The 26,502-nt window shown below is 35.8% G+C and overlaps 1 protein-coding gene across 2 annotated transcripts in view; it reads left to right on the top strand.

The window, feature by feature from the left end:
• The window catches only part of HACE1 (HECT domain and ankyrin repeat containing E3 ubiquitin protein ligase 1), a 110,966-nt gene that overhangs the window by 53,800 nt on the left and 30,664 nt on the right, over positions 1 to 26,502 (top strand). For both annotated transcript variants that reach the window (XM_021096191.1, NM_001195340.1), the window contains 7 exons: positions 3,958 to 4,108; positions 11,473 to 11,807; positions 18,845 to 18,913; positions 19,158 to 19,245; positions 22,705 to 22,816; positions 22,912 to 23,009; positions 23,194 to 23,281. In XM_021096191.1, the coding sequence (XP_020951850.1) occupies positions 3,958 to 4,108; positions 11,473 to 11,807; positions 18,845 to 18,913; positions 19,158 to 19,245; positions 22,705 to 22,816; positions 22,912 to 23,009; positions 23,194 to 23,281 (941 nt within the window). The remainder of the gene's footprint in view (positions 1 to 3,957; positions 4,109 to 11,472; positions 11,808 to 18,844; positions 18,914 to 19,157; positions 19,246 to 22,704; positions 22,817 to 22,911; positions 23,010 to 23,193; positions 23,282 to 26,502) is intronic.

Raw genomic sequence — 26,502 nt, 5'->3', positions numbered from 1 at the left:
TCCATGTCCTTACTAATAAAGAGCAGGTCCTGGATTCCAATTTAGCTCTTAAAAATGACAGAGGTATTAGTGGAACAGGAGAAACAGGGTAATAGAGAAGGATCCATGGCCAGAACAAGTTTTAAAATTTCTTTGCTAAACTGTACTACCTTACCACTTACAAAGATGCCTTTCAAATGCTTTATAGAATTTGCTGTTAGGGCCAACTTAGATGCTGTTGCAAGTAGTGGTTTACCCCCGACTTTTGTTGACTCTGACTACGATTGGAGGTTTTCTTGACCTCTTCCCTCGTGGATTCAGTTATTTCCTACAACAGCTCACAGAATTCAGGGAAACACTTTCCTTTACCAGTTAGTTAAAGGATATGATAAAGGAGACAGGTGAGAAACTGGATGAAGAGATACATAGGTGAGGCCTAGGAGGGTCCCAGTACAGGAGCTTCTGTCTGTGGAAATGGGGTGTGTCATCCTCCCTTATATGTCTGTGTTCACCAACCTGGAAATTCCCTGAACCCCTGTTTTGGGGTTTTTTAATGGAGACTCCATCCCATAGGCGTGCTGATTATTAAACTTCATCCCTAGCGCCTCACCTTTCTCTGGAGAATGGGTTATGGGGCTGAAAATTTCAGGTTTCTAATTATTGCTTGGTCTTTCTGATGACTAGCCGCCATCCAAGAGCCCGCTAAGAGTTGCCTCATTAGAACCAAAGATACTGCTGTCACCTAGGAAATTCCAAGGAAATTTAGAAACTCTCTATCAGGAACTAGGGTCAGAGACCAAATATTAGAACAAAAGATGCTCCTAGTGTTCTTATCACTTAGGGAATTCGAATGGTTTTAGGAGCTCAGTGCCAGGAACCCGTCCTGGGGCAGAGAACAATATGTGTATTTTCTATCACCACAGCTACCAACGTAGGTTTTTAAAAGCATCTCAAATACACATCATTCCTCTCTGCCAATTTATGTTTAATGGTACTTTTGCAGATTGTCTTCCTTTGGTTCATTTATTCGTCAATCTTTTTTTGTTTCTTAACTCACAATGTGATGTAATTTTGGCCACTTATGTTAATAGAAGTTTTAATTAAGAAAATAACAGATTTAAATATATATTAATTAATGACGACTGAGATGTTGTTTAGCACTTTGGGGAAAATAGACTTTTGTCTAATGGATTCTAGGAATATTTGCTAAAGATAATAAATATTTACTGAGGGTCCTTTTGCATATAGTGTTGTGTTTCACTAAACTAAGGAGTTATCTTGCTTTCTGTATATTTATGATTGAAGGTAAAGATAATTGTCAATGTGCAAGTGAAAAGGGAAATCACAGCCATTTGTTAAGTAAGACACTGAATGAAAGTATACTATTATATTAACCAAAGGTAAGTATATTGACAAGGCTTTTAATTAGGAAACTAATTTTTAAGTTTTTGTTTATTTTTATTTATTTATTTATTTTTTGTCTTTTTGCCTTTTCTAGGGCCGCTCCCGAGGCATATGGAGGTTCCCAGGCTAGGGGTCGAATCGGAGCTGCAGCTGCCGGCCTACGCCAGAGCCGCAGCAACGTGAGATCCGAGCTGCATCTGCAACCTACACCACAGCTCACGGCAATGCCGGATCCTTAACCCACTGAGCAAGGCCAGGGATTGAACCTGCAGCCTCATGGTTCCCAGTCAGATTTGTTAACCACTGCGCCATGACGGGAAATCCTAAGCTTTTATATTAAGACCTGGTGTCTTGGGAAGAAATTGTTATTTTATGATGAACTAACTGGAGAAGTTTGTAATGAAGTTTGGATTTTATGATCTTTTTGTATCATATGAAAGAGATATTCCATTGGTTGGAAAGTGAAAAATGACTTTTTTTTTTAGATCAGCGACTTAGCTTAGAAGAAGTTTAAACTGGGTAAAGTAATATAAGATTTTTAGACTGTATTAATAATTGATGATATTTAGGTTCCATTGTGTAAGAAAATACTTATTACTTTATGATAACTCATGAGGTGTTCACTAGATTAGGAAACTAAAGTATCTCTCTATGGTAGTTTTGCAGAGGAAAATTAAATTCACATCTTTCTCATAGAAGAATTTGAGTCATTGGAGTTAGCTTTTACAAGAGCTGTAACACAATAAAAGAAGGAAATAGTTTCAAATTGCATTTCTGTTTTGTTAGAATCAACAGTCTTATGATAAGGAATTAGAAACAACTTTGGAAAGACAAATATATAAAAATCAGTTCTGGTTAAACTAATGATTCTCCATGCATTTTATTCGAAGTTACTAAAATAGAGAAAGTTTTGCTAATGTTTTTAAATATCTTACTCATATACAGCATGAGTAGCAATATCTGTTAGATTTTATTAACACTTGTAACTGATAGATAATTTTTATTGATTGTTTTTAACCATTTAATGATTTTTAGAATAAAACAAGATGAATGTTTAAGTAAAAATGTCAGGAAGTTTTGGTTCAGTTTTTACCAGAGTAGAAAATACACTGTCACATATCAAATTGGAATACTTAGAGAAAACATTTACTATTTCTTTGTTACTATTTCTTTGTTACTAATCATTATTGTTTTTAATGGTAGAGGATACCTAAAAATAACATAGAGGGAGATTTTAATGAACTAAGGAACTAAGATAGGGTAAGCTTTGATGATTAAATTTATACAGACAGTCATTCCATTCTGCCCAAAATTTTATGCAACTCTTTATTCTGCTTTTGTTTAACTATTGTAATGCAAGATAACTAATGTTGGGGATTTCAAAATAAAACCACCGCCTGAACAACATTTTTTTAAAAAGATGTGTCATTAGATTCGATACACATTTAGCCAAATAATCCCTGGTTTTTCTGTGTAAAGATAATGATTGATATTCATGATGATGAATAATCCCCAGGCACTGTGAATTTCTGAAGGGCTTTTTGATTTGTCAAAGAAAGTTTATATCTAATATGGTTTAGTGTTTTTGGATCTTAGTTTTTTTCATAGGAGGATGTATTTCCTTTATTATGTACAGTCACTAGAGAACCCATTATATAGAGAATCACCCTGATGCAAATGGTTACTTTAAGACTATTCATTGTGTACATGTTCTACATGTGAACAGTTGGTTGTTATTTTGAGGTGGGTTAGGGGCAACTGGACTATGGATGGAATAGTAGAGTTCAGCTCTGCAGTTGAGCTGTGGCTTGGCCCAAGATCATAATCAACATTTTTTTTTTTTGGCTGAGCCAATGGCCTGTGGAAATTTCCCAGTCTGCGATTGAACCTGAGCCACAGCAGTGACAAAGCCAAATCCTTAACTGCTAGGCCACCAGGAACTCCTTAACATTTCTGTTGGTTCTTAGTGAAATGTTCTCAGAGTTTTAAACAATCAGTTTAATTTACAAATACACTGTTCTATAGTGGTGATATTCTTCACATTTTATGCTTTTGATAATTGGTTATATTCTAGTTGCTTAAAAGGTTTTTTTGTTTTTGTTTTTTGTCTTTTTAGGGCGGCACCCTTGGCTTATGGAGGTTCCCAGGCTAGGGGTCTAATCAGAGCTACAGGTGCCCACCTATGGCACAGCCACAGCAATGCCAGATCCTAGCGCCTCTGTGACCTACACCACAGCTCATGACAATGCTGAATCCTTAACCCACTGAGCAAGGCAGGGATCGAACCTGTGTCCTCATGGATGCTAATCAGATTCATTTCTGCTGAGTAATGAAGGGAACTCCTAGTTGCTTAAAAGTTAACAGATCATTCATATGCAATCCAAATAATATGTATTTGCTAATAACTTCCTGAGAAGTAAAGCATTCCATCCCATATCAAGATAGTAAAGAAATTTTATTTGTTATATTATGAAACAGATGGTAAATGTAATGAAAATGCTTTGAAATAAGTATTTTAAGATGTAACTTGTTTTATTCCATCTAATCTGTTCATATTTTAATTTTTATTTTCAGCATATCTAGTAATTATGATGCTCAAATGAAGAGCCTTTTAAGGATCGTGAGGATATTTTGTCATGTCTTTCGAATTGGTCCATCCTCTCCCAGTAATGGAATCGATATGGGCTACAATGGGAATAAAACTCCAAGAAGCCAGGTTTTTAAGGTCAGAAAAGTACATGATACTGTTAGGAAGATAAATATAGAAGAGATTAATTTGGCAAAGCATGTATTCATTAGTCCAAAGTCTCATAAGCAGGATGTAAGTTTGGTTTATACCCATGCTACTGTTTAAACTTAGACACACCTTTCTCCTTTCATCTTTAATCAACAGCTTGTCTTAATTGGTGAGCTTTTTATGTTTTTCTTAGAGGGAAAATTTTAATTTCATTACTGTTTTATTCTAAGAGTAAAGATATGCTTAAATCTACTTTTTAATTGGCATACAGGTCTTTAATATGGCAATATGCAGCCATCATACATAAAAAAACAACATATTCTTTTCTTTTTTTTTCTTTCTTTTTTTTTTTTTTTTTTTTGGTCTTTTGTCACTTTAGGGCCTCACCCTCGGCATATGGAGGTTCCCAGGCTAGAGGTCTAATCAGAGCTGTAGCTGCTGACCTACACCAGAGCCACAACAACGCCAGATCCAAGCTGCATCTGCAACCTACACCACAGCTCATGGCAACACTGCATCCTTAACTCACTGAGTGAGGCCAGGGATTGAACCTGCAATACCATGGTTCCTAGTCGGATTCGTTTCTGCTGTGCAATGACGAGAACTTCAAAAAATATATTTCTTATTTAGAAAGAAATAAAATGTCCAGTTTTTATTTAGGTTTTATTACTGTGTGTCTTCTCTTTGTGTCCCTCTATATGTCCATGTGTAGGTTTACTTTCATTTACTGGGTTTACTAATCATTCAAGGAATAATCATTGAGATTTTTTCTTTTTCTTTTTTTGGCCACCCTATGGCATATGAAGTTCCCAGGCCAGGGATCAGATTCAAGCCACAGTTATGACCTATGCTGCGCTGTGGCATTGCTGGTTCCTTTAACCCGCTGCACTAGTCCAGGGATCAAACCAGTATCCTGGTTCTGCTGATCCTGTTATGCCACATCGGGAACTCCTGAGATATTTTCTTAATGTATTTGTATTGCTTCAGTTGCTGCTGCTTTTTTTTTTTTTTTTTGTATTTTTTGGGCTATACCCACGGCATATAGAGGTTCCCAGGTTAGGGGTCCAATCAGGGCTGTAGCTAACGGCCACAGCCACAGCAATGCGGGATCTGAGCTGCGTCTGCAGCCTACGCCACAGCTCACGGTGATGACGGATCCTTAACCCACTGAGCAAGGTCAGGGGTCGAACCTGCATCCTCATGGATACTGGTTGGGTTTGTTAACTGCTAAGCCACAACGGGAATTCCTGTTAATGCTTTTTTGTGGCATTATATTTTCAGATAACTCAGATTTTGGACAAATGTATAGTAACTTTTCATGTAATTTTTTTTAAAGGTAATTTATCTCTGGAGCTTTTCATAGTATAAAATTAGCTTTTGGGTTCATGAAAAATTATATTTTTTAAACAGTCTTTTGAGTGTCTATCTAAAAGGTACTGTAAATGTTTTTATGAGGCATTCCTTAAAAAAACTTGTAGTGATTGACAAGTTTATTATCTATGAAATTTAATTTATATAAAGTTAAATTAATGATGTACACTAAATGATTCTTTTCTTACATGGCAAATTTTTGGCAGACACAAGTAATTGGTCTGCAAACATTTTGATATTAGTTGATTCTTTAATACCTAGTATAGGTATGATAGCCTTTTAGAATTGGTATATGTAAGTATCTGTGCATCTGTTTGTCTACTTCACTCTCTTTTTAAAAAAAAATTGGGGCAGGAGAGTGTTCAGCCACACATGTGCACAGCCACACATGTGCACAGCCACACATGTGCATGCCTTTTTCTTCTCACGTGCGTGTGCGTGTGTGTGTGTGTGTGTGTGTGTGTGTGTTCGTTCCTTCTTTTCCCCTATTGTGCCATCTCCTGGAAGAAGGAAGTTATGCATCTTCTTGTAGATTTTAGCTTTTTAACAAACCACTTTCTCTAGTTAGTCAGAAGTGATAACTTACTCTCTGTAAAATTTGAATCTGAATTATTGATCCTCTGTTTCTTTAGTGCTGTTTTAAGTAGGTTTTACTGTTCAGAGGTTCACATTACAGGAATTTGTTCTTAATGTGTTCAGGTATGGCTCATGCTTTTAGTTACTGAATCTACCCCTGATTTATTTTCTTCTAATCTATAATGATGAATAGACAGTCAAACCAGGCATAGACATGTCACTATTATGTAAATTACATATAGATTATATTCATTCATTATTGTCAATATTTCCAATCTCTCACATATTGCTGATGATATCAAAATAACTATGTGCTAAGTAGCCTCTCTGTAGGCATTTAGTGTTTGATTCATTTTATTTTATTTTATTTTTTGCATTTTAGGGCCACACCCACAGCATATGGAAGTTCCCAGGCCAGGGATTGAATTAGAGCTATAGTTGCAGCCCTGTGCCATAGTCACAGCAACCGTGGGAGCTGAGCAGGATCTGCGACCTACACCAGAGCTCACAGCAATGCTGGACCCTTAACCCACTGAGCGAGGCCAGGGATCAAACCTGGGTCTCGTGGATATACTAGCCTGGTTCGTTATAGCTGAGCCACAATGGGAACTCTGGGTTTAGTGCTTTATTTATTTATTTATTTATTTATTTATCTTTTTAGGGTCACGCCCTCAGCATATGGAGGTTCCCAGGCTGGAGTTTGATTCAGAGCTATAGCCACCAGCCTACACCACAGCCACAGCAATGCAGGATCAGAGCTGCGTCTGTGACCTACACCACAGCTCATGGCTACACCAGATCCTTGACTTATTGAGTGAGGCCAGGGATCGAACCCTTGTCCTTTTCCTCATGGATGCTAGTCGGGTTTGTTAACTGCTGAGCCATGATGGGCACTCCATAGTGCTTGATTTAAATGCTATTTTTTTACCTAGCTGGTCAGTACAGATAAAACAGTAGAAGAGGGTGTAAGTGTTTTTCTTTTATGGAATTCAGACTCTGGTTTTGATTGTTATATATTTATATATATGTAAAATATATAAAGTTATTTCTGTTTTATTTCATTTGCTAGTATCCCTGTTTCTTTTTTTAAGGTAATTTTTTCTGTATTATTGACAACTGCTTTTGTCTCTGACCACTTAATTTCTTTTAAATTTTGACCTTTCACTTTGTTAAAACATTTTTTTATGAAACGTAGCCAGTTTTTTAAAAAACATTAACAAGTGTTATTAAGAAATTGATTAGTCTCTTTCTGTCTAATTTTATGAATTAAATGTAGACTCTTTGGGGAATGGCAAAATGATCTGCCCTCCCACTTATAAGGATAAAAATAGAAACTGTATTACCATCCATGTGTGTAAGGGTTTCTGTTCATTGCGGGGTGATTGAAGTTGTAAAAATCTGAACCATTTGCTGAGTTGCTGCAGTGTTAGCCTGAAAATACCGTTTTAATTTTTACCACATTTTGTCTAAGGTAGCAATTGATCCCTACTTTCCATTTCATTAACTAGGTACTCTAACATGTCTCTTTATTGCTAGGATTAGCTAATGGGTTTTCCATTAAGAATGAGTGGGTTTATAGGCCATGTGTTTTTAGTAGGTGAAATTGTTTAACATCCTGTTACTAGTTTTCTGATTTATCTTAAAAGTCCTTTAAGTTAATCTTAACACTTAGCCATTCTTTCAGTGTTAAGAGATTTTTATCTAGAGCCTTTCGAACTTTGGAACATCTGAAGGAGAAGGTAGTTCTGGTTATTGAAGCAGGGTGAGCATGGGGACAGTTTAGGCCTCTGAATCTTGATATGCTCTTTTTTTGTGAGTGGTAAGCTATGACTGTTAGTAGTTTCGTAGAATTGTAATTGGGAAAATTTAGAAGCCAGGAAAGATTGAAAACTTTAAGATCTGATCTTTAGGATTGTGGCATTTGACCTTATCAAGTTTGCGAATAGTCAGTTTTAAGATACTATTAATGAATTTAAACTAGTAATGCTTTCCTGTCAAATTTGTATCTCACTTTGGCACGTGGATCTTTAAATTCTTTAAATTGTCCATCAAGTTTGGTATTATATATGATAGCTTTGCCTTGTTTTGAAATTTGAAATATTTTGAAAGTCGTATTTGATTGTCAAATCATTGTTATTACAGGTAGAATATAATTCTGTGGTGAAAATCATTCAGTACTCTGAAATGAAATGTTTTCGTAGTGCCAAGAAGCCTACTATTTTCAATAGTCATTGACTTGTTTTTCTGTAACAGTTGATATGTGCAGTGCTTTGTATCTGATGTTTTTTATCATTATTATTTATGAATATAAAAAGCATCATAGATGTGGTTTGCACCTGTTTAAATTTTTAAAATGTCTATGTCTACTACTACAATTAGAAATTAAAGCTATTTTCATAGTATTCTTTTTTGTAATTGAGGAACGACTTTTCTGAACAAGTCTACAAAGTGACAACTTTCTGGTAAAAATGCTTCAAGGTTGGAATTTAGTGTTAGTGTCTGTATGAATGAAAAAGAAATGATGGGGAAAAGAGAAAATAAATAAAGGGCTAAGATAACTTTTTCCTTATCTTCCTTTTCCACCTTCATTCTCTTAATTCTTTGGTATTTTTTTTTTTCTAGCTTTCCTCAGCATCTTTATTGTCACTATTGTTTTTTACACAGATCTGGCTTTTTTGAATATTATTTCTGGATTATTGGAAATTGGCCTTTCTTTTTTACAGGTCCGTCAGTATTTGCCAATAGGATGGTGTAGTTCAGGCTCAGTGTTCTCATCTGCAGGAGCAGCAGGTATTGCTTCCTGCCTTAAATGTCACCTCCATGCAGTGTGGGGATTTTTGGGGTTTTAGCCCTTCTCCTTTAGGGGTCAATTATTACTTTTTTCTTTTGTTTCAAACAGTTTTATGTCACTGCCTGTTCCTGCTTTTTTGAAGTCCTTTTTCTGATGTAAAGCTAAATAGTTTTGCTGACATAAAGAGTTCTTTTTCATATTTTATAGGAGGTTTAATGTTTTTCTCATGGAGAGAAACTATAGACCCAAACTTGGGTCATGGTTAAAGTTAAGACATTTTCAGTGGAGGTACCATGTACCTCAGCTGGTGCTTCTGCTCCTTGCCCTTCTTCCACGCAGTTAGGCACCCAGCTGCTGTGCTTCACTGTGAAGAAGCCTTCTTTGTGGGGGAAACGGGTGCTCATGTCAACCTCAGAAAGGATTTCTCAGAAATTTTTTCTCACTTTGATAACCTGTTTACCTAGGATGTACTAATAACTAAATATTTGTGGAATGAGTGAATTAGCTTTTTGTTGACAGTGGTAGAGTTGGCCCCCCCAGCTTTTTGGTGTAATATTTAGGTGAAGATTTACAGGTGATTTAATTATTTGCAAATTCAATAAGTAGAATATTCTCAAAAAGAGAATGTTTGGGAGATCTGAAGAAATGCTGAAGATAATAGCAGGGGAATTTATTAGATAATAAGTGGAAAGAATTTCTTGACAGAACAGGTTATTTAAACATTTTCTAAAGTTCCAAAAATGGTTGTATAATCTCTTTACATAGTGGTCTTTACAAATGGAATTCTTTCTTTTTTTTTTTAAGATTTAAAAAAAAATATTTCTTTTAGGTGAAATATTTAAGAGTGAGTATTTCAGAAGTGTATGGTCTAGTTTGTATCATTCTGTGATCATAAAAGAATAAAAAAGATTAACGTTTATATTAATTTTTAGAAAGTATAATTCTCAAGAATGTTTATTTAAAATTTTTATTGAAATATAGCTGATGTACTATTTGGTTTTAGGTGTACAGTAAAGTGATTTGGTTATATATGTTTGTATATATTCTTTCCTTATATTTTCTTCTGTTATAGATTATTGTAAGATTCAGTAGGAATATTTATAATAGTGTAGGAATGGAAGACCATTTAACCACTATCCCCTTCACCTCTCTTCCTCCTACCCCATGCCTTCACAGTTAATCTTTATTTAGGATTAAGAATGTACTAGCAGGTCTCCCCCACCACTGCCACCAGCTTTATTGAGATATAATTGTTATATAAGGTTGAGTATGGTGCACAGTGTGATAATTTGATACAAGTATATATAGCTCATTGTTTACCGCAATAGGGTTATTAGTTAACACATCCTTCACCACACATAATTACCACTTTGTGGTTGTTATGGTGAGAACATTAAGTTTTACTCTCATAGAAACTTTCAGGGGTACAGTATTGATAACTGTAGTCACCATGCTGTGCATTAGATCCCCAGTAGCTTGTCCTTTAATAGTAGTTGGGCATTCGTATTTCTCCCTGTATTAAAAACCATTAATTACTAGAGATGATGTATGCATTTCATCTTCTGTAGTACTTAGTCTTGTAGCATTTGTGATCACATAATATTTTGAAAATAAAATTCTATTTGCTGTTGATTTGCAGAAGACTACATTATTCTCAAAAGGAATATTTTAAATAGTGTAGAAATAAACTATTTACTCTCATCTTTTCCTTTTTTATTAAGCTGCTAATTTTTGCTTTGAATGAATTTTCTGGTCAGTATTTGATAGTTAACAATTTTTATGAGATGGATTTCGTGTATGTATGTGTATACACCTGTATATGTGTATTTTGAGTATATATATAGAAATGTATCATATTTTAAAATTTATTATACATTTTCAAAATCTCAGTAATTACCTGTAAAGAAAAGAGTTCGATAAACTAAGTTACTTACTAAAGCTCTTTTGGAATTCTAATTTTTTTTAAATTGAAAAAAGAGTTGTAATTAAAACTAGTTGAGGAGTTCCCATTGTGACGCAGCGGAAATGAATCTGACTAGGAACCATGAGGTTGCGGGTTTGATCCCTGGCCTCGCTCAGTGGGTTATGAACTGTGGTGTAGGTCGCAGACTCATCTCGGATCTGGCATTGCTGTGGCTGTGGCGTAGGCCGGCAGCTGTAGCTCCGTTTCAAAGTCCCCTAGCCTGGGAACCTCCGTATGCCTCAGGTGCAGTCCTCAAAAGACAAAAAAAAAAAAAAAAAGTTGATACATTAATTCAGTAAAGGTTGGGGGATTGTGTTTATAAAAGTAATGTATGGTTTTAAAGATAGATATTAGAAAATTTTTAAAAGAGGAAAAATTATACATTTTTTTGGTTAAAGTTTTTTTTTCCTTTTTTATTACAAGGAATAAATAAAAGCAGATTAAATTTTTGCTATAAATGAAGAAATTGTCTTTTATATGACATTTATGTTTTTGTTACGTGCCTTAAGGCATTGTTGTCACATTAACTTGGGAAAATAGAAGTTATCTAGTATAAATATCTTCTTTTATAATATTTGGCTATGTGGGGTTTTTATCCTGCAGTTTAAGAATGACGTTTAAAAAACACCTTTTTTTTTTTTTTCCTCTTAGCCTCTTGAATTGCTTTGGCACTCTTTAGATGAATGGCTAGTTTTAATAGCTACAGAACTGATGAAAAACAAAAAGGACTCAACGGATATCACTTCTATTTTACTGAAACAAAAAGGCCAAGATCAAGATGGTACTTCCATTCCTTCATTTGAACCTCCAGGACCTGGGAGCTATGAAAATCTATCCACTGGCACAGGGGAATCTAAACCAGATGCTCTTGGAGGGAAACAGGAAACCAGTGCAGACTGTCAGGATGTTATTTCTATGACAGCTAACCGGCTAAGTGCTGTCATTCAAGCTTTTTACATGTGCTGTTCTTGTCAGATGCCTCCAGGGTAAGAAGGTTTCTGCTTGGTTTGTGTGCTGGTCTCTGCCTATCAATGACCAAGGTTGTGGCGGGAGCAGCCCTTGTGGTTCTTATTATGATTGCAAGACTCCCTTCAGCAATAACCACCAGGAAACTTTGGAAAAAAAGTTTTATTACTTACAGGACCTGGAAATTACATGGCACACCTGGGGCCACACAGCAAGGTCGCTCGTAGAAAGAGAGCTCTCTGGCCTGGGATCCTGCTTTTATTGGGGTCGAGGGTGGAGGCCTAGGGTTTTGAAAGCTCATTCTTTATTGGTGAGTTTAAAACATAAGAGCGGGAACTTAAAGCATGGGAAGAGAAAACGTAAGTGACCCAAATGGTCATTTACTAAAATCAACCAAGATCTATAAAAACAAAGGAACTTGGAGTTGGGGGGGATGTGGCAGCGGTTGGGTGGGCTGGCTTTTTATCTGGTTGTGGGTCTGGCATTGCGTTTATTTGAGATGCCTCTGCATGCAAAGCTGAAGTCACTCACTTGCATTACAAAAAAAGAGAAAATCCAGCTGTCAGGCTTTACACCATAATCCACTATATGGTATTGAAGCATCAGTCTGAGTCAATGGTGAGGACATTAACTGCCTCGGTAGCTGATATGGTAGAAGTCAGGGGCAGTGCACATTGTAACCCAGAAAGTGTATATCTAAATAGTATCATAGTGGCAAACCCTATACTAATTATACAGGCGATAGTCTGAAGTACAGTCCCTAGCCAGGATCCTAAAATTGAAGGGTCCTGGAGTGAAGTTAAATCAGTGATCTAGGGGTCTTCAGAATCTGTTCAGAGATTTTGGCAATACTGTGAAATATTTTAACATGTTGGGCCATCTGATGTAAATAGGTTTGAACTTGTCCTGAGAGGGTAGATTGCTCCATATTTTATCCAGCCAGTATCGGTCCTTAGAATAGGACTAAGTTCAGTAAAAAGGTGGTGTCATTTCAGGAGTTAGGTTCCCCAAGTTAGGCCTTGGGGGAGGGGAGCAATTATTAGCATCGGGTTATTTTATAAGAGGCATTTCTATGGAAACAAAAGAAAAGTTAATGATTAGTGGAGATGATAAGTCCAGTTTCTGCGTTCTGAAAGCAATCAGGAAAATTTCTAGATACTGGGCTCAAAGCATTTTCTTTTCTTTTCTTTTTTTTTTTTTTTTGTCTTTTTAGGGCCGTACCCACAGCATATGGAGGTTTCCAGGCTAGGGGTCAAATCTGAGTTGTAGCTGCTGGCATTCGCCACAGCCATAGCAAATCAAGATTGGAGCCATGTCTGCGACCTACATCACAGTTCACGGCAATGCTGGATCCTCAATCCACTGAGTGAGGCCAGGGATTGAACCTGCGTCCTCATGGATACTATTCAGATTTGTTTTCGCTGAGCCACTATGGGAACTCCTTAAGGCATGTTCAGGTGGAGTAAGGGGAGCCAGTAGCAATCTGATAGATTTTCCTGGTTTGTAGTTTGAATGTATCTGGTAATTTTTCTGAGGGGCCAATGTAGCAATAGGCACAAAGATTGTCCATTTATGAACTGTTTGGTTATTTCTCTGAAGTTTGCATCGAGTTGTCCCACTTTATCTTGTATGGTTTTGGAAAAGGGGCAGTTTTAGTTCTCAGTGATTCTAAGTCAGATAGGTGAAAGAAAAAGTGGAAACATTAATTTGGAGAATTATAGCCAGATATTGGGGGAAATGAGAAGAATTCAGTATGCAGTCTAGTTTACAGATGGACTAGAATCTGATGTCCATAAGATTGTACAATAGTTTTCCTTTAAAACATGATTTTTCTCTAACATAAATCTCATTTTTATCAGTGATAAAGCAATTTTTTTGCAAAATAAGTCGAGTTCCATTAAACTTGACCTGGTTATTTATATAAGTGGAGCAAGAATAGTAACTGGCGATATAGACTATTTTAAGTCTTTTGCTGGAGATTTTCACAGAGAATCTCAAACTGAACATTTAAAAACCTCTGGAGGCTAAGAAGCCAAACCAAGAACTTGTCCTCACATTTTGCCTGCCATACCTATACATTTGGATGAATTCCTCTCTTATCGAGGTCCTCAGAATATCTTGAAGTTTCTGGGCCTTCCAGAAAGTGACCTTCCTTATTCACTTACCAGGTGAATAAGGAAGGTCCACCAAGGTACCAGGTGGGTTTTTCCCAAGGTTTTATTAGCTCCATAAAATTAACACCCTTAGTTCCTTAAAGTTGTCTAGTCATATCTGAGTCTGTGTATTTTTCTCTCAAATATGATATTCCAATTGAAGCCTTGGTAATATAACCAGTGTTTTCAGTTGTGTCCTGTTACAAAGAGAACTGATTCTTACTGAACTTATGCAAGTAAATATATTGCCATGAAAATAAAAATACTCACTGAGAGTTTCCACATTTGGAAGGGATAAGGTAAGGAGAAAAAGTAATTGTTTCATCTTTGTTCACAAAGTATACTTTAGCAAATTGCTGAGTCATAGCTAGCTTAAAAGAAAAGATTTCTTTCAACCTGGAAAACAAAAGATTAAAGATTAAAGAACTAGTAATGTTTCAAACAAAAATTCATAAAAATTATAAATCACCCTCATCAGCTTATGTAATTAATTTAAAAAAATAAATTTTATTGAAGTATAGGTGATCCACAGTGTGGTATTAGTTTCAGGTTATAGCAAAGTGACCCAGCTATACGTATGTATATATGCATTCTCTTTCAATTTCTTTCCCCATGTAAGCTATCACTTGAATAGATTCCCTGAGCTATATAATAAGTCCTTATTACTGATCAGTTCTGTGTATAGTAGTGTGTATATGCTAATCCCAGCCTCCCAATCTCTCTCTTCCCTCAGTATTTCCCCTTTGGTAACTATAAGTTTGGTTTTGAAATCTTTGAGTCTGTTTCTGTTTTATGAATAAGTTCTTTTGTATCATTTTGAGTTAGATTCCACATATTAATGATCTCATACAACATTTGTCTTTCTCTTTCTTACTGACTTCATTTACTATGATAATCTCCAGGTCCATCCATGTTGCTGCAAATGGGATTATTGCGTTCTTTTTTATGGCCAAATAATATTCCATTGCATATATGTACCACATCTTCTTTATCCAGTCCTCTGTAATTCTTGATTTTTGATCTTTTATTAGCAATTTTATGAATCCAGTTTTCCCTTGGAGTTCTTTAAATGCCTACTCAGTTCAGTGGTATGATCTGAAAATTATCCAGAACCTCCTTGAAGATGAAGTATTTTCTGCAAAAGCATCAGAGTAAAACAGTAACTGCCTGTAAATGGGAAAACACTTAAAAACATCTGTGATTAGCGATCTGATGAGGATTCTTTATAGTGCACTTGATGGGAATTTGGTTATTTCTGTGACATACAACATTTTAAGATAATACCTGTAATTATGATGGATAACATATTATTTCTGGAAAACATATTAATAACATATATCCACACAAGGGCATTTGTAAAGAATATTTAGTGTTATTTCTTATTTGACATATAATTTAACATATCAAATAGGCCTAATAACTAATGTTTTTCTAAGGCAAGAGAGAACATATCTTTTGAGAGCTTCTAGGGGCCCTTTGAAAAATCCTAATGTTATTTCTAGGTTAAAAAGACCTCATTTAGAATTTTATTTTGGGACGTTTGTCAAAAAATATTGCAAGGTTTTGGGCACTTGACTAAATAGGTTTACAGATTATTATGAAACAATGCTTAATTATCTATTTAACCAGAGTGACAGTGATTGTTGTGAGCAAATGTTAACTCTTTATATTGAGAAGACTCATTTTTTAAGTAATCAAAGACCTGATTAAGACAACATGAAGCACAAGGAATTATTTTGATAAAATGCAAAATCTTTGCTTTTTCTAGACATTACTTAAAAGGGTAAAGAATAACCTTTCACAGTCTCTTAGCAGGAGCAGACCATTACTGAAAGAAAACTGTCGTTTTAGCAGATGAAAGAAAATTACATAAACATACCACTGATCTGATTGCTGTTAAAGCTTAGTTGTTATTTTTAAAAAACTCTTATGTTAGTAATTGAATTTTAGCCAACTTGACCACACAAGGTAAAGTCCTGTCATTCTCTGTCTTCCCAACTTTCAGAACCATTTTGTCCTTTATTTTCCTCTTTCTCATTCTGAAATAACCAACTTTATTTTAGGACAAAATTACTTTCATTTCCCTTAACAAAAATGCATGTTCATACCTCATACCTTTCTTACCCCAACATACATCCTACTTTCCTTTGGAGACATTTCCCCTCATGGATACTAGTCAGATTCATTTCCACTGTGCCATGATGGGAACTCAGAGGCATGTTTCTTAGTTCTGCTCCATTCAAAATGGAAGGGAGTTCAAGATCTGTGGTCTCTTGGAGGAAGCAAAGCTGTAGCCCAGATGGATCTTTAAGAAAGTTTAGGGATTTTAGTGTTTAGAGGTACTGACCAGATGATGCATTTTGGCAGTTGTAACAATTTAGAGCTCATTCCATGTGGTAGTTGGTTAGCTCCCTTCTCTTCTTCCTGTGCATTGAATCTTTAAGAAAGAATAATTTTTGATATTAGTTTGTACTACTGCTTGCTTGATCTTAGTTAAGCAATAATTTTTGATCTCAGTTTTACTACTGCTTGCTTTTTTTCCTGTTACCTTAATTTTGTGTGTCTTTACTGGAAACTTATGGATGTCACTGTGAGCCCCTTTGCAGGTGGCTCCTTTCTTTTCCAGGGTATTGGCAGAGAACATTCCAGGATTGTGCTCTGCCTCCACTAGCAGCATATGCACAGGCTCTTTGGGAATGTAATACCAGAGTCTTGGCTCTTTAGAATGTGTGGCATTGAATAACGCCCAGGAAGCTACTGTGGGCTTTCGCATTTATCAAGGAGCTCCTCGGGGTTCTGAGGAGGCAGTTACACCAGAGGTTTAGAGCATTTATATTCATCCATTAATTTCTTAGCAACATTACACCTTGGAATGGACCCACAATATCCCGTTGGGTTAGAGGACAAAGAGCAAAAGTAGTGAGTGATGTAGTGACACAGAGACCATTGGCCTCTGTTGTATACAACCCTCTGGTGGTGCTATTGGTTTCTGTTGCCAGGCTGTTTTGCTCTTTTATGTTAGGACACATAGTCTAGGCATGGCCCACCAGCTCCACGGTTGCAGGCAGAGATCTCCCTTTCTCCCCTAGGGAATCTTCTCCTTGTGCCTTTAGCACAGAGCCTCTCCTTAGATGATGGTAATAACCTTCCTATCGTTTACCTTTCTTTGGCCTTGAAGCACAGAGGACCCTCACACACATTGTCAACTGAGACCTTTCTAATTAGTTGGTTTTGTGAACTGGAGACTGGCCCTTGCTATCAGTCTCTACATGGATTAAATCATGAAGCACTGCAGCTGCTGACCTCTCAACACCCCCTGAAAGGAGGTCAGGGTGGAGGCCAGGAATGAGGTACTCTGTGCTCTGGGAAAACTGGCAGAACAGATCTTCAGATAGATACTTTTAGAAGATTTTATGAGCCCAGTTCTTGTATCCACTTGTATCTAAAGAAGCACTAAAATCCTTCGTAGTAACATCTGCTTCTCATGACTAGTAGTAACCTTTATGAGACCAGCGGCAAACTTCTGTAAAATGTGTGCATGGCTGCATGTACCGCCCCCTTCACCAAAATCATGTATATACTGATACTTGCCCCTGCTGAAATGCTGCCTTCCAGGCTATAGTCTTCATTTTGTCCCAAATAAAACTTAACTCTCAACTTTTAGGTTGTGCATTTTTTCCCCCTGTATTCTTTTTTCTTAAATGTTAATGATTTTCATTGTTTCCATTATCATTGGTAGGTTGTGCATTTTTTTAAGTCGGCAGTATAATCATCTTATTAGACCATATCTCAATCACACTGCTCAGGGGAGATTGTTGGATTATTATGGCAGCCATGACCTTTAGGGTTGGATGCCTCAGGCCACACGTGACAGAGGCAATATGCAAAAGCACATTGGAGCAAGGCAGACCACCAGCAAGTGGTGCTCCTTTTCTAGATGGATGGTGTTAACCACCTGAATTAGGAAGAAGTAAACAAGTGACAGCTGAAGGACATTCCCCTTGGTTCACTGCAAGGGCAAGTGTGCAATCCTGCTGACTACACCAGTTGCCAGTCTCTTTTTTGCATTACAAAATAGATGTCATTTTATTATTATTATTATTTTTTTTTTTTGTCTTTTGTCTTTTTGTTGTTGTTGCTATTTCTTGGGCCGTTCCCGCGGCATATGGAGGTTCCCAGGCTAGGGGTCGAATCGGAGCTGTAGCCACTGGCCTACGCCAGAGCCACAGCAACGCGGGATCCGAGCCGCGTCTGCAACCTACACCACAGCTCACGGCAACGCCGGATCGTTAACCCACTGAGCAAAGGCAGGGACCGAACCCGCGACCTCATGGTTCCTAGTTGGATTCGTTAACCACTGCGCCACGACGGGAACTCCTTTTTTTTTTTGTCTTTTCATTTTATTATTTATTTCCTTTGCTGATGAAGAAAAGCTGTGATTTTTTCTTTTGTAATTTCAGAAATAACAGATAATAATGTTTTTAGGTTTTAGTCTGATCTGTATGATACTCATTGTACTGATTTGGAATTAGTACAAAATATTTGAGTTTTAAGCATTATATGTGTTATTAACATGTAGAATGGTGAAGGTTACTTTCTATAGGATCACTTAATTATGTATTGAAGGGTACAAAGATGCTTAATTTCAGTTTTTTTTAAAATCTTTTTTTATCAGTTTATATCATCCATTTAATCTGTTAATGAAAAGTTGTTTTATATGTGTGTAAAATAATGTATATATCATCTTATAATTGACTAGGCATGCCTCAGATTCCATAATGACAGTCCAGACCCCATTTTTTTTTTTGTCTAGAAGCCAATTGAATTCAATGCATAGTTATTAAAACTTGCTATATTACCAACTTTTGTCTGTGTGTTCTGATTGGTTTTTACTCCCCTCACAGAATGACTTCACCTCGGTTCATTGAATTTGTCTGCAAACATGATGAAGTTTTAAAATGTTTTGTTAATAGGTAAGACTTTCTTGGTTTCATGGACTGCCTTTGTAGCGTTTTATTTCTTCCAATTTTTATCTCAATAGAAAAAATATTATCTCTGTTACTATTCAAAAGATGCTCAATGACAAGTGAAAGTATTGTAGATGTGGATTAATATGTATTTTTTTTTCTGTTTTGGTATCTGTATATCTTAAATTTGATGTCACATAATGCTGCTCATCTTTCTTGTCCGTATAAACAGAATATGTTTTTCTTTTAGAAATCCCAAGATTATATTTGACCACTTTCACTTCCTCCTTGAATGTCCTGAATTGATGTCAAGATTTATGCATATCATAAAAGCACAGGTAGAAGTTTCTCTTAACTTTGTTTATAGTCTGTCTAATGAAAATTGTTTTCAATTTGAATACTTTTTAGTGAAGTAATAATTATACTTGAGACCACCTGCTGTAAGAGGAGTGACATTACCTTATTCTTTATTTTAGTATATGGAGTTACTTTAGTGTGAGGAGTGACTTTAAGAAATGTGTATCGATAGAGTTCCCTTGTAGCTCAGCATATTCAGCATTGTCACTTCAGTGGCTCCCGTTACTGCAGTGACAGGAGTTTAATCCCTGACCTGAGAACTTCCACATCCAAGGGTACAGCCAAAAAAAAAAAAAAAAAAGGGGAAAGAAGAAATGTGTGTTGAATGACTACTGTAACAAAGGCAGCATGTTGGTCCTTGGGAATTTTAACCCCCACTACATTAGGAAATATAACATATGCCCTGTTGAAGATTTATAAAGCATATCAGTAGCTTGCTAAAGGCTCTGAGAAGCCCTTTGGTAAAAACGGTGACTTAACATTGTTAATCCTCCAAACTTATTTGACTGGAGAGCTTTAACCCACCAGGGTTCATTTCATATATCTCATGTTTTGTGAAACATGCTAGGGAAAAGCATGTTTTACTACTTACCAGCTATGTGACTTTGAGCATATTTCTGACATCCTTGAGCTTTGAATTTTTCATCTTAAAATAGAGATAATGACACCAGCCCCATAAAACTTCTCTTTGAAGAATAAATTGTAAATAGTGACTGGTATGTCTGTTCAACAAATGGTAGTTGTTTTGGAGATAGAAAGCATATGTTCTTTCTCCAAGAGAATCTTAATTCAGTCTAGCAGGGGAGATAATAAATGTACCTATAAAATAGTAATAACAATATTACCTGGTTCTTTAGCAGTTTAAGGGAGGAAGAGCTTGCTTTTGGCTCCTGTAGGTAAGGGAGATGAAAGAGGTGGATTTTAATCTGGACATGGAAAAACTTGCAAACGTTTGATAGTAAATGAGGATGATGAACATTCTAGCTGAGGTACAGGTCAGAAGATGTAGATAGAAAAGTGTATAAAAATAATGGTTGGCTAAGCAGAAGTTTTGTGTAGGTGAGGAATCAGATACAATTCCGGAAAGGTAGCTTGGGGTTAAAGTCTGTTGAGGCTTGATTGCCAGATTGAAGAATTTCATTTGCTAGGTATCAGGAGTCACTGATAACTGAATGACGTGATCCTGGCTAGGTTTTAGGGAATAATTTATTCAAAATGTAGGGTAGTCTGGAGGCAGTAGTTTGGTTAATAGTCATAACCATAATAGCATAAATGCTATAGGTGTTTTGAAATATCTGCAGGGACACTGACCCTTTCAAACATTCAAGAAATCTAAGAATCAGTCCTTATAAAATCATACACATGCATAGGTCTCCTTTGACATTGGTTTAATAATAATGTAAAAGAGAAAGTAGTAATAATAACTTAAATTTATTGAAGGCCAACTTTAGGTCAGTTTCCATACATTTGCTTTACATAGATTATTTTATTTTCATCACAATTTTGTGAAATAGGTACACTTTTGCTGAAGCCAAAGAGGTTAAGTAACTTGTTTAAGTCATTCAGCTACCAAGTAGGAGAACCAGAATTTAAAAATTGGCTGGTTCTGAAGTTCAGTTTTTTAACCTGTGCCAGGTCACTCCATTTTAGGGTAAATGAGATTATAGGTGAAAGAAGCTTTAGGTTTTGAGAAAGGAAGTTTACTATTTTTAATACTGTCACTGCTTTTCACTTCCTTTTCCCTCATCCTTCCTGAATGAGTCAGTCAAAAAGCATCTGCATTAGCTATCAACATTTTTGATCAGAAGAGAGCGTTTTGTTGCCTGATCAGTGCAGGTGTCCACATGCATAATGATGGCCCAGTGGTGGGGGGGATTGAAGCTTGTCTGTCCCAGTATCTTTAATCCCTTGAACAAGGGACCTTACCTTGCCTCCAGTTTCATCTTCGTTCACGACCCTATTTACAGTGTCTCAGCTGTAGCATGTTCCAGTATTTATTCCCATGTTCTAGTAGTTATATCTCAATTAACTTTAAATTTGGAATATGTGAAACCTTACTTATTATCTTTCACCAGTGCCTTCTAGGAGTGTGGGGGTAGATTATGAGGGAAGAGTTTCCCCACCTCTAAGCTCTTTTTGTTATTAAGTTCTGTCCCTCAAGAGCTTCTCTTACTTTTCTTTATTCAAAGGAGTAATGTCTTGCAGATTTACTTTATTATTCTCTGCTTGTTCCTCAGTACCTATTATTTCAGCTGCTACCTAAATGGTCTCACTTTATCCTGGTACTGGCCACATTTTGATTACCATTTATCTTGGTACTAGTTGCATTTAGTTACCATGGTAAATTAGCATTTACCATGTTATTTCTCCGACCAAATATCTTCAGTAGACCTTGTATCTTTTACTTGATTAGAACAGTCAGTAATTATGTGTTTGATTTACTTACACAAAACATTTCTTTCCTCATGTGTGGAGTTATGCTGGCGCCTTCACTCCATCTTCCAGGGACACAGTTTCTCCATCTGTGCCTTTTTCCTTGTCTCCCTTAGCCTGGTGTGCTTTCTTTCTTTGCTGCTTTAACAAGTCCTATCCATCTTTAAGTCCTGGTTCAAACCAGGACCTCATGAAACCTTTGTACTCTGCTTATCTGTACAGTTTGTAAATTTTTAGAGATTTTCAGTACACTCTAGTCTGAACTTCACTGTTTAGTACTTGATGTTATTATACATGTGCGTATTGTTTTTGTTAGTCTCATCTCTTTAACTGTATTGAATAATTTTATCAGTGAAATTTTTACAGCTCTTATGTTACCTGCAGTATTGGCACATACTAGATACTTAGTAATATTTTCTGATAGTAAAAATTAAAAATCACTTGCAGTTTGCATATCTGGCAAATGGATGAAAGGTAGAGACTTTTTAGTGTTCATGAGATCTTATTCTTCAGTTTTTAGAGTGGAAGAAGGGAAGAAAAAAGGATGACAAATTCCTTTCTAGTTGCTTGCATATATTCAAAGAATAGAAATTAAAACTAGGTGTAAAAGATTATTTTCATGGAAAATTAAATGGAACATGCAACATAAATTTTTCTGGATGTGGAAATTCAGTCTTACAAGTCTTTTTGGGTTTAAAAGAAATTGAGAGTGTATTCAGTTGTATATCTGATATTAAATTCTCTTAATTTGTCAAGTTTTTTTCTGTTGAAAATTTAGGGAGTTTAAAAAATCCGTTCTTTCTAAGTAGAGTGTTTCAACTCAGATTTGCCTTTTTGTGAATAGTGGTTGAAATGTCAGAACATTATGTAAAACTACTTACTATATATAAATAAAGGTCTGAGAATGATTATTTGTAGAAAGGGCATTTAGCATTTTAGTTAAGTAAACCTGATAGCTAGGTGACTGAAATACTGCTAACATAGTTCACTGTTATTTGTTGTGTTAGCCATTTAAAGATCGCTGTGAGTGGTTCTATGAACATTTGCATTCAGGACAGCCAGACTCAGACATGGTGCACCGGCCAGTGAATGAAAATGATATCCTGCTGGTCCATAGAGGTATGTTTAACAAATAGAGTGATGTGTGCGTGAGGCACAAAATACAAGTTATTATAAATTTTAATATGTAAAATTAACCAATGCTACATATTTAGATTCTATTTTTAGGAGTAGCTGTGAAGTTGTGTCAAAAGCAAATTGTGCAAAGCTAAAGCAAGGAATTGCTGTACGGTTCCATGGAGAAGAAGGCATGGTGGGTAGAAAAATAAAGTGGTGTCAAGATCACTATATATAAAGGATTGAAATGCCTTTGAATAAAATTTAATATTTAATTGATAATGATAGAAATTTAATATAATTGAAATTTTATTATTATCTAGAAAAAAATCTTTGCCGTATATTTCTGTTGATGCATAATTTTATTTTCTTAAACTCAGGGTCAAGGTGTTGTGCGTGAGTGGTTTGATATTCTATCTAATGAGATAGTCAATCCCGATTATGCATTGTTTACCCAATCAGCTGATGGTAAGTTGTACAGTCTAGATGACTTTTTCTGTGACTTGTCACATTTTCAGACTACTTTGGTGTATTTTTTATTCTTTAATTCCTGAGATAGGTGGGGTGTTCCTATTTCATAGAAGAGAAATAGCAATACAGAGCTTCTGTCAATGTTAGCAGTTAATGAGTGATAGGATCATTGAGTGGAAGCTGACTCATTCTGGCATTCTCTTCTCTAAAACAGTTGGTTCTCATCTGCTTGTCTCAAGAACTTGTGCTGGCCCCAGGGAAGTTTTCATCAGTTCTTTATAAGATAAAACTAAATTTATTCAGTTTAAGGATTTCCCTTTAGTCTACTTTTCTTGAGTTAAAATTTCCTTTTGTAAAATAGTGGATGAACTTCAAAGAAAATCTATCTTGAAAAAAATTAAAATTTGCTAACCTTGAGTTTCCAAGTCAAAATTTATTCGTCATAAAAAACAAAACCTAGAAATCATGGTATTAAATCTTAACTTATAATCTGTTTATAGGTAGTAACTTTGTTTTTAGTCCTTTTAAAAGATCAGGACCTGGCATCTTAGCTCTTATTTAACCATGTAATACAGATAAAAAACCTCTGTATTGAAATGGTGTTTGCTACCTACAGAATTGTAATCTGATATTGTAGACTAAAGGGAAATGGTTACCACTTCATTTGTGTATGATATACCTGAGAGGCTCTAACTTAATACTTACATCCAAGTGAACGTGGGAATGGGATTTCAGTTTTTAAATACTTTGCACAGTTGTTTTTATTTCCTGAAAAAATTTTCTTTCCCAGTGTTTAAATTCTTGTATGAGGAGAGGTTATCTCATTAATTGTAGTTTCTGAATTGCATCTAACCAAAGCCGCAGCAAATCTCCATTCAATAGGAATGACTCTAAGACAGGCAAGTAGGGGTAGGCTGCAGTGATGCTAGGGAGCTGCAGGCATTCCCCTATGTGATGGGATCCTCAGACACACTGATGTATTTGAAATTATTTAGGAAGATGGGACTTCCTTCTTTAATTCTCTAATCTTTGATTATTTTCTCTGAGGTGAACTTGGTGTCTTTGTGATTTTATGACATGACAAGTTTGATGAGGCTGCGTGTTTAGTTATTTAGGCCTAATCTTGGAAGCAATATTTTACTTTAGAGCACTGTATTTTAGAGTTCTTTCTCTTCTTTAAAGTCCCTTATTCTGAGCCTGACTATTTATTTGTTGGGGTTTTTTGGTTTTGTTTGTTTTTTTTAGGGCCGTACCCACAGGATCTGGATTTCCCCAGGCTAGGGGTTGAATCTGAGCTGTAGCTGCCAGCCTACACCACAGCTATAGCAATGCCAGATCCGAGCTGTATTTGTGACCTACACCACAGCTCACGCCAATGCCTGCTCCTTAACCCACTGAGCGAGGCCAGGGATCAAACCTGCATCTTCATGGATACTGGTCAGGTTTCTTACCACTGAGCCACGACGGGGACTCCCCCTATTTAGTTTTATACCTGAAACAGATTTGGTGTGGAATCATTTGGTGAAGTACTTGTGCATTTTACATACTTACAGCAGATCATGTGCTGAAGCACATAGATCATAAAGATTGTGTGATTCATCCTTTTTGTAAGCCATGTAATTCTTCTCTTTGGGTGGGTCATACTATTAATAAATTAAAGTATAGATGAAGTATTTCCTTGTTCTTATGTTTAGTTGACAAGAATAGAATTAATTTAGGAATTAAGAATTCTTAAATGTGGGGAATGTTTGGATAGACCTAATGTCTATAATAATTTATTTAAAACTTGCTTTCTAATTAAATTAAGACGCTTACTACAGAGCAATAGTAATGGGGTAGAGGGGCTAAGAGTTTGGCCTTTACCGCATTCCACTGAATCTAAACCCTGGCTTTGTTCCTCTTTTTGCTATGACCTCAGGCCAGAAAATGTAACCTTTCTGGATCTTGATTTCCTCATTTGAAAATGGTAATAACCTTTGTTGTGAAATGTAGTGGGAAGTCAGTTAGCTGATGTGTAAAAATGCTTAACTCACTGCTTTGCACATAGTACTCAGAAATAATATGAGATGCTATAATTATTATTATTCTATGAAAATGATACATTTTTATGCAATGGCTTTTTTCTGAGGTGATGAAAATAGCTGAGTGTCACATCTTTATTTTAACTTAAAACATGGCCATAAACTTTATATTCTTATTTCATTTTCAAGTTAAAAAATTTATTCATTTCTTGAAGACCTTTCCCTGTTTGTTTGTTTTTTTCTTTTTATTTCTCTATATCTATCCTTTTTAATAACCCAGATTTCCCAGAAAGTACTTAGAGAAAGAATGATAATAGACCTAGGGGAGAAAAAGTTGAATCATAAGAAGTCTTTGCTGGTTCATCAGTAACCCTAAGCATTCACTATTTTATAGGTAAAAATATTTGTGATTATTCAGAATATTATATTTTTGGAATTACAGTTGTTTGCCTTTGAAGTCTTTCTTCATCTCATAAAACTTTGGGTTGACTTACAGCGTGACTAGGAATGATTCTCCAAAGGTACTGAGCAGTGAATGATTCTCTTCATGTGGCCCTTTTAATTTATTCAGCCATAAGCTTCCAAATGTACCTTATATCTAAGTAAACTTACTGGTCGCAGTCCTTTATTCCAGTGCCAGCACTGGTAAACAGAAGATCCATAAAGCACAAAAAGAATTGTTAAACTATGTATGCTAAATACCAGACATTTTACTTTCAAATGCTTTATCATTTTTCCTTCATTATATTTATTTTTAATGATGTTTCATTAGATTTATCAGTTATTCTTTTAGCCCTGTTGCCTAAAAGAGTAGTAAATAGCATGAGCTCAATAAATATTTATTGAATGAGTAAGAGGATCTTTTTTTATTTTATTGAAGTATAGTTGATTTACAGTGTGTTAATTTCTGCTATAGAGCAAATTGATTTAGTTATACATATATACATTCTTTTTCATATTCTTTTCCATTATGGTTTATCACATTCTATTGAATATAGTTCCCTATGCTATATAGTAGGATTTTGTTTATCCCCTATTACATAAAAGTTGCATCTGTTAAACCCAAACTTGCAATCCATCCTTCCCCAAACCGCCCTCCCTTTTGGCAACCATAAGTCTGTTCTCTATGTCTGTGAGTCAGTTTCCATTTTGTAGACAAGTTTATTTATGTCATATTTTAGATTCCACATGTAAGTG

This window comes from Sus scrofa, chromosome 1, assembly GCF_000003025.6.
Source record: "Sus scrofa isolate TJ Tabasco breed Duroc chromosome 1, Sscrofa11.1, whole genome shotgun sequence".
Taxonomy (NCBI): domain Eukaryota; kingdom Metazoa; phylum Chordata; class Mammalia; order Artiodactyla; family Suidae; genus Sus; species Sus scrofa.
Note: the sequence above shows the minus strand (reverse complement) of the source record. Positions and strands in the feature narration are given on the sequence as shown.